At 39.5% G+C, this 9,252-nt stretch overlaps 1 protein-coding gene across 4 annotated transcripts in view; it reads right to left on the reverse strand.

The window, feature by feature from the left end:
• The window catches only part of chn1 (chimerin 1), a 55,051-nt gene extending 54,116 nt beyond the window's left edge, over nt 1-935 (reverse strand). For 2 of the 4 annotated variants that reach the window (XM_064327242.1, XM_064327240.1), the window contains exons 1-2: nt 818-935; nt 387-515 (exon numbers count right to left, since the gene is read on the reverse strand). In XM_064327242.1, the coding sequence (XP_064183312.1) occupies nt 387-515; nt 818-920 (232 nt within the window). In that variant the 5' untranslated portion in view covers nt 921-935. Of the gene's footprint in view, nt 1-386; nt 516-742 lie in introns of all 4 variants that reach the window. The other 2 variants (XM_064327244.1, XM_064327243.1) reach the window with 2 other exon arrangements.
• Nucleotides 936-9,252: the final 8,317 nt, after the last annotated feature.

Genomic DNA, 9,252 nt, shown 5'->3' on the forward strand with positions numbered 1-9,252 from the left:
TGCAAAATAGCACGCCATACACTCAAAACAATTTACTATCCAGTCTAGTCGTGCACATTGTATTTCAAACAAGGTTCATTACATCTCAGATTTAGCTGTGCGAAGTAAAACATAATTACGGAATCAAAGAGTGGCTCGTCGCCGCTAATGTGCAACAAGCAGTGTCTCGTACTGATGGAAAAAATCGCCAAAAGCGAGGAATCTCCACACGCCCCAGGCTCTGCATCTGGTTGGCGAACCGAACTATCATCAGCGAATGTCATACGATTAAAGTTCCAATATGTAGAAGAAAATTAAACGCTCCTTCAATAAATAAACAAACATTACACTTTGGTTAACTGGCTACAAAATAAAACTGGTGGGTGAAACTGAAACTTTCAACTTACCAAAAACATTTAGAGCCATTTTATTCCTGTTATTCCGAAAGACAAAAGCCTCCTCGACAGTGCGCAGGCATGGATATCCAACTTCCCAGCCCGTTGTCCTTCGATATGCTTTGTTTGGGACACCTGGAACTTCAAATTAAAACGCGAAGGTGAAAATATTTACGATGCAATGAGTACAATATTATGAAGTTAGCCACCAAGCAATACTGCAGCTACTTAATATCAGCTACCCCGGCATCATCCAAGCTAAGAGAAAACACTCAATGGAAGGTTAGCGAGCAAGCCAAAATGATTAATAAAACACTGTCATTACTGTAGCTGTATTCTACAGAACATCAGAAATGTGTGATACAGACCTTAGACAAGAGGCTGCCACCAGTTTGCACAAGCGAGTGTCTGCAATAAGTTGCTGTACCTAACGAGAGACTCACTCAAACCGCATCCATCAGCGTTGAAGACGCCATCTTGTAGTACCACGTGATCCCCAGTCCCTTCTCCTCCGGGGACTGCAGGCTTTCCAGGGCTTGTCACCATGGATACAACTAACGTTTTATTATTTTTGTGAATGCATGATAACAACCGTGAATGTGACTAAGTGGTACTATGCACAGAAATCGCACATCAGAAATCGTATAGTATCGAAACTCAGTGAGGCTTGTTCAAATGTTTAATACAGGTATGTAGACGAAAGCCGCAAGTTCAGATTCAGAAAAGCTGGTAAATTGACATAACGAAACACGAAGGTGTATTTTTAGCTAGACATGCATATTCGTATGCACGCTTTATGTGCATTGCAGAGGTAAAGTCGTTAGCTGATTAAAAAATGTGTTGTACCAGAAAATTACCGTATAGACTAATTCATGTTGTGAATTTAGTTTTCTGGTTAGATTAACGCCCTGTCTTATAACGTAGATCTTAAAAACAGCGCAAAGCATACATATACAGACGGGTGACAAATTAAAGGGAAAAGCTGAATTAGTGTTCTTTATGATACAATTGAGCAATTAGTGTCCTATCATGCTCTGTGGCATGTGTAAAAATGCTAAAAGGCAGTTGACCTCGATTTTGGATCAAGGTGTCAAGAGGAAAAGATCTAAGTGACTCTGGAAGAGGGTTCGTTATTGGGGCACGGATGGCAGGAGCTTCAGTCAGATTAAAGTGACATCTGCATTTAGATCTATGGGAAAGACATCAGAAAATAGGGTCGGAAATTGTGGTCGAAAGCGCACATTCAATGACTGCGATGCTCGTGCTAGTGCGACATGTAAGGAGAAACAGAAGAGCAGCTCTACCTCAGGTGACTGAGAATGTCAATGCAGGACGTGAACAGCCTGTCGACAACTACATAGGGAGAGATATTATAGTAGGGCTGCAGTGCATACACCCCTCATTACAAAGACACATGTTGAGTTCAGTGGTGCAAAAACCATAGGCACTGGTCTACAGAGATGTGGAAAAAAGTGATATAGGCCTAGTCAGATTAAATATCCTTTACCATTTCTCGACAAGTGGGCACGTGCATGTGTGGCATACACCAAGAGAACAGTACAGGCCTGAATGCTTGACCCCTACAGTTAGTGGGTCTGGTGGCTCTGTTATGCTGCGGGGGGCATTTTCCTGGCATGATTTGGATCCACTTGTCCCATTTGAGGGAAAGGTCACTGTAAATCAATACAAAGATATTCTGCATGATCACCTTTATCCTTTAATGAAACTTTTCTATCCTGATGAGAGTGGTCTCTTCCAGGATGACAATGCCCTCATCCACAGGGCATGAGGGGTCACTGAATGGTTTGATGCGTATGAAATGATGTGAATCATATGCTATGGCCTTCGCAGTCACCAGATGTCAAACCAATTGAGCGCCTATGGGAGATGTTAGACAGCGCTCCCCACCACCATCATCAAAACATCAAATGAGGGAATATCTTTTGGAAGGATGCTATTCCATCTATTATGCGAGAACCAGCCCTGAAAGTTGAGCATTTTGTCTAATTAGAGGACAGTATTTTGTCCTCAATATCAGTGTGTAACCTTAAAAAATGTAAAAGATGGAACTATACATGTGGCTGTTGAACACTCTGACAACAGAAAAAAAGAGGAAATACTGTAAAATGCCACTAACTTTAAAAAGATTGCATGGGTACAAATAAACTGGAAAGTAGCTTATCCAGAAGTCTGAGTTTGCCATCCTCCCCATGCAAAGACATGTACAGGCATTTAGGCTACTGTCCGTTAGAGGCAGTGCATGGGTTTAAAATAGCCAGAGTAGGCTACCCTTGCCCATAATCCAAATTCAACCCCTAGCCCCTGGTAGTTCCCCTGGAGTGTCCTCAGTATTATATACATCACATTGAGGGCCACTCACAAATATACAAAGAACTCTGGGATACCCCCTTCAGCCCCTACATTGTTGCTGGCTCAGTCATTTCTGTTGTCTATCACAGAAATATTTCAAAGTATTTTAAAATTGTGTTTGTATTTTAATGTATTTTTAGAAGGCTCTAAAAATACATTAAAATATTTGGAAAGTATTTGGTTTCCCAGGAAAGTACTTATTTAAAGTAGGGCTGTCAAATTAACGCATTATTTTCGATTAATTAATTCATTATAAAATAACGCGTTAAAAAATAACGCAAAACGCATATAATATTATTTATTGATTATGTTAATTAATTGATGTACCGATGTTACTGTAAGTTGCTGCGTGTTGAATAACAGTACCTATATTGCCAAATAACCCAACCGTCGCACTTTGCCACACTGTCAGCCGTTCAGATACTCTGAAAAAAAACTGCCCTTCAGCTGGAGCGGTCGGTGTGGCTCTGAGCCTCTGAGAACAGAACTAATTTATAAACGACAAGAGAACACTCAGGGTGCCACTGACACCACCAAAGTGAATTTATGAACGCACCCCTCTGACACCGTGCGTCGCACAATTCCAACCGGTGGTGCGTTAGTTGCGCATGTAAATAGTAGCCTATGTTAAATAGTTAAACAAGCACGAAACCGTGCAGACCAGAGACTGTAAAAAATAGTCAGACCCACGGCACACCTGTACAAAGTGTCACGAGTAAAACCTGGCTAACTATATAGCTAGGTAACTATGGCATGTCCTTACCTCTGTAACGGTGTTTGTTGTCCTCCGTGTGTCCATACATCTGTATTGGTGGTACGCTCTAAGTAGGTTAACTAAAGCAGGTGAAACGCTAACATGTTAGGGTTAGCTAAAGTAAAAGACGATAAAGCTGTACTTAAAAATCTTGTGCTGTTCGAAGTAGTGATTTTGAGAGATGCACCCGCGCATGCCTCCTACTAAACGAAGCACCACCTGCGCACGCGTCCCACCAAACGTCCCTCTCAGGTCGTCCGTGAGTGAGTGAGTGAGTGAGTGAGTGAGTGACCACAATTTGCCATGCATAGCCCACGGTGGGGAAAAGACGGTTATGGCCACATTGGTGCTTAAGTGATAAGCTTATGTTAAATAATAATAATAAAAAATACTGTTATGACCACATTTTAGGCTAAGTGATAGGCTTATGTTCAATGATAAAACAACATGTATTTGGAAAAATTATTGGAAATAAAACAATTTATTGATTTCTAATGCCCCCTTTTGATATTTCTATTCAATGCTTTACTCATGTGCCACAATAATGTTATGTTTTTGAGTTAAAATATCTTCATTTGGGGGCTTTTCCAAGCAAATATTGATATATGCGATTCATTGCGATTAATTCAATTAATTAATCAGCATATCATGTGATTAATTCGATTAAAATTTTTAACCAATTGACAGCCCTAATTTAAAGGAATGTATTTTTAAAATACAATTTGTTAAAGTATTTTGTTTTCCATACAAAAATAATATAAATAAATCAAATACAAAGTATTTCATGTGTAAATGTATTTGAAAACACTTCAAATATCTACATTTTCAAATACAAATACATATTTGTATTTGACCCAGGTCTGGTTGCCACAAATGTAACAGTTTTTGGTTTTTGCCCATTTGCCCAGAAAATATTTAGCCTAGCACTATGAAATTTAAAGTTACAATCTCGAAGATTTCCGTTTCGTTCTCTTTGGCGGTATCAATGGCGAGAAGCGGTAATTGCAGGTGTGTTTTTGGATCTCACTTCCCATAGATCCAACTGGATCCAGTGTCGCCTGTGTGACGTCAGTCAGTTGGCACCTGGGCCACGCCAACTATAACACTTACTGAATAAAAAATGGTTGTTATAAAAGTAACGTTATATACATACTCATTCATTGTCTAACATTAGGCTAACTTAAGCTGCCTTTACACTGCCGAGCCGCTGTAGCAGACCTGGGGTAAAATTAGAGATGATCAATTTCCACAAACGTTCTTTATCCACGTTTTTCCCGGTATGAACATCTTTACACTGCAGAGAAGAATTCGCGACATTCGCTGTGGCTTGTGCAATTAGCATCTCGTGCACAATAAGCAGTCTTTTTCGTGAATGATTGTTGTGTGATATTTTTGAAACAACTGCCTTGCAAAATGTTACCCCTGGTGTTTCTGGTTTTGCTAGCTAAACTGTTCGAGAATAAAGCTGAGCTGGGTGTTAAATTAGCAAACAGAACAAGAAGAATAAAACAAAAACAAAGGAGATTTCATCAAAAAAGGGCACCAAGGCTGAAGGAACATATGAAGAAGCGTAATAAAATAATAACAACGCTAATCCATACTGCCGTATTCTTTTATTTAGTTTTCTCCGACTTGACATCTTTACACAGAAATCAGACCCGGCTCTGCTCCACCTATTCCCCGGCTTTATTCCGATCAATATATTGAGGAACTTGATGGCAATGTAAATAACGGTAACGTTAAGGCCAGTTCAGATCAATGATTCGCAACGAGACAAAACGGTTTTAGAATGTTGCAGAGAAAATTGCAGCGGTGTGAACTGATTAGTTGCAGAGCGTCTGAAGCCGTTGCCTGGGGTCTCAAAAGACCCACCTTGTCAAATCGCCAAGTGCAGTTTTAGAACGTTTACAATCAGACGTCCTGGAATTTTGCAAGTTGCATCCAGTCTCGTTGCGAATCATTGATCTGAACTGGCCTTTAGTTAGCTACATTGCAACGTTGAAACAAGGTAGCATTGCATTCGAGAGACGGTTTGCGAGGTCGGTACCGGTCGGTAGCGTTAGCTAGCGTTTTTTCTAATTGTTAGCTGACATTAGATTGTGTTAATTACATTAGCTAGCTAGCTAACGCAACGCTACCTGATATGAGCGATGGATACTGCGCTCAACGTTGTCTAAACTAATGTTGCCTTTCTTGACATGGTCCGGTAGCTAGCGTTAGCTGTGCAAATAGCTATGTAATTTAGTAACGTTACATTGTCATCAAATGTAATACGAAATCTACATCAACAAATAATATGATCTCTCATGTTACACAAAAACTTTTTAGGGTTCCATAAACCCCCCCTCCTCCTCTCTGACGGAACAACCACTGATGGGTGATGGAAAACGCGTCACTAACTATGCGCCGCTTGTGAATTTTTCCCGGGAATGTCGCCACAGACACCCAGTTCTTTAATCATTAATTTTTATGATAATAATAATATAAATATAATATAATAATAGGCTCAATCACCATTGTGTTACCTAATTCGGCGATAGATAGTGACTTAACAGACATTTATTTTAATGAAAATCTTCGAGATTATTACTTTAACTTCAAACAGCTTTGACATGTCATTAGCCGTTTCAAGTGCTTTCATAACTTCATCAAGTCAAATACAATTAAAACCAATGTACACACAGTCCGATGTTACATTCATGCCACCTAGTATGATTGTAACAGAGGTGTGGAATAATTGTGACAATACATACTAATGTTAATAAAGGAAAACCATTTCCAGTTGTAACTTGAGGCCAGCCACATCTTCTGATTATGAAGCATGGGGCTGTATTCATGAAAAAAGACATGCGTCTTTTTAACGCAGAAGCAACTTCCTAACCTACTGTGAAGTGATTTGTGGTAACGTCCAAATCAATGAAGAAAACTGTCAACGCAGCAAGCAAATTAGCATAACACATTTAACATTAAAAACTGAACAAATTAAAAAAGTCAAACACACTGATGTGTAAATCAATTTCTTTAATAAATATTAAAACACAATTTCAAATGCCTAAGATCTCCCAAAAGGGACACAAAATGTAGATAGTTTATAACACAATCTAGTGCCCCGAATCTCCCAAGCTGAAGCCCTCTCCATGACCTGCCTGTGTATCAACCCTCTTTTTTCTCTTTAGATGTCATTCTGTAAACATATAACTGCAAAAAAAAAAAAAAAACCATGTTGTTTGTTATAGCAACTCAGAGGCAATATAACAGCTGTTTCATTTATAGAAATGGGGCATCATGTTTTTTTGGTCACTTAAAATCCAGTTCCCTCTAGGATGCACTCCCCCAACCAACTTTTCAAGGACCGATAACTTAAATGATGTATGATTTGATTTATTGTAAATAAAAATAAAGTATATAAAATAGATAAAGCCTAATACCTGAAAATTACTTCCAGAACAGATTTATTCAGCTCGCTCTAAAACAAAAAAAAAAAAAACATTTCCCACAAAAGTTATCATCACATTGCTCCGTTCCTTTGAGAGGTGGTAGAATGCTGAATTTATATAATTTATATAACATTTATAACGACTCTCCCCTACATTAAAAGTTGGCATATGTGCTATAAATAAACAGACAATTTTCCCATAAAGACACAAAACCACAAAAATTTACAAAGGTAGGCGGCTTCTGTTGAAAATCATGTCCATAGCAGACGCCTGAATGGCACGCCTCTTCGGCACTCTGACCGTTTCATTCTTTTATGCAATTAAGTGGATTCTACTGTAGTTAATTTAGCGTTTTCTGGTTGTACATAAACTGCACGTCAAAACTTTCAAAACATGAAATGCCATATCGTTCACAACAAAATTGTACCAATAAATTCACAACAAACAATTAACTTGTCTGTTTGAAGGTAGCCAATTTTGTTATTTATAAGACTGAGAAGAAAATTGAAGAAAGCAGAGAAAATCACTTGTAAAAAGCAGGAAATACAATACCCTGCACATTCCTGTATGAAACAGGGTTATCCAGGTTTACTTTATTCTTTCAATTCATTATCAAAAGGACAACACTAGAGGACATTCAAAATGGGAACCTTTCTAACTCGTTTCAGTTTACCTCCAGCAGACAGCATACTCATGCCCTGAATCTTGCAGATGCTGCAATATGGAAATATACTGCTGAGACCTTGGGCTTCTCAGCATTCCCTGTGTTCATGGATGGCCCTCGTCAGCAAAACACCTGAGTTTGGCAGGTAACTTCTGTTACAGTGCTTGATTTCACATTTTGTCTGAGTTCAGACAGTTTACATCATGGATACGCAAAGCTGGCTCTCAAATCCAAATCTGGCCCTGGTTTTCATTTATCCAAGGTAATTAACTAGACAGTTAGTGCTGCTGATTGGCCAGACTGTTTTCACACCTGACTCCCAGGTAAAGGGAGGGTGGAAAACCAGCAGTTCCCAGTCCTCAGTGACCATGATTTGAGTAACAGGGTTTTGATCGTCAAAACAGCAACGCTAGTAGTTTCATTTTGTGGGCCATTCAGTGCTCTAAATGAACTCAATGAGCTTTATATGGGAATTTGTGTGTAGAAGCCATTGGATTGTGTGTGCGCACATGTGTATGTGTGTGTGTGTGATGTTTTACCAGTAGGTGTCACCACACTATTTGGCAGTAAGATGAAAGGTTATAAAGCTGATGGGCACACTTGTGTCAATCATACTTGGGTTACGGGAGGTCACACGGTTTTACTGTAGTGTAACATAACACACAGCATCGCGCCACGTGCACGCACAGAGCACTATTGTACAAAAAGGTTCCAGTGCAATCCGTCCAGTTGGAAGTTTTCTTCAACGGGTACTATCAAGGTAAATTTTTAACAAGATGTGTGTCAAAAACAGTATCCAGCAAAGTGACTAATTTTGATTTAGTCAAGATAGTCACTTCACTGTTTTTCTTCACGGGAATGTGTAAGTTCTGACAATATTATCAGAGCAATCAGACTCAAATACCTAAAGTCACTTGCTGAAGTCATAATACCCCTTGGATTGACCCAGACACTCTTCAAATGCTTAACCAATCTGAAGATGGTACAGTTAAAAAGGGAATCAAATGTCAAAACTAGAAAAACACACATTTGCTCACTGCACTCACACAATAGAGCTTGACCTCAGCAGCAGCTTAACCTATATTGTGGAGGAATCTGCAATGGCAGATTTGGCACATCTCAGGGTTGTGAAAGTCACCCACAAATAGATTGTGCTCAACTGTCATTTGTAAACACAAAAAAGAACCTCTGGAGCTGTGGTGGAAGTCTGCCTTCCCTAAAAAATAGCTGGAGGCTCCAACCAACAATTTCCTCTCAGCTTCTGTCATGTGCAATAAACCAGAAAAGCTTACAGGGAGACACCTTGATCCTTTAGGTAGAGAACTGATTCTAAAAACGGACATTTCTTGCAGTGCGTAATTCTTTTTGGTGAATCTGTGACAAAAATTTCCTCAAGCGCGTTGTGTCTAGCAAGACAAGACATCCTTGAAAGGGAGGGAGGTCTTTCCCGAGGCAAGACAATCACAGCCGCCCCCTTGCTGTAATAAAATCGGAATAAAACCATAATGTTGTCACAGCGCAGTCAAGACAATACCAAGACTGGCCATCAGCAATAACTTCTGGAGAAAACGCCACTTCCGCCAGAACAATATTTTTGCTGTGATATTCAAATCCATTATGGCTCAGAGTCTTGCAAAACCAGAATCTAGGATG

This window comes from Anguilla rostrata, chromosome 3, assembly GCF_018555375.3.
Source record: "Anguilla rostrata isolate EN2019 chromosome 3, ASM1855537v3, whole genome shotgun sequence".
NCBI classification, from domain to species: Eukaryota; Metazoa; Chordata; class Actinopteri; order Anguilliformes; family Anguillidae; genus Anguilla; species Anguilla rostrata.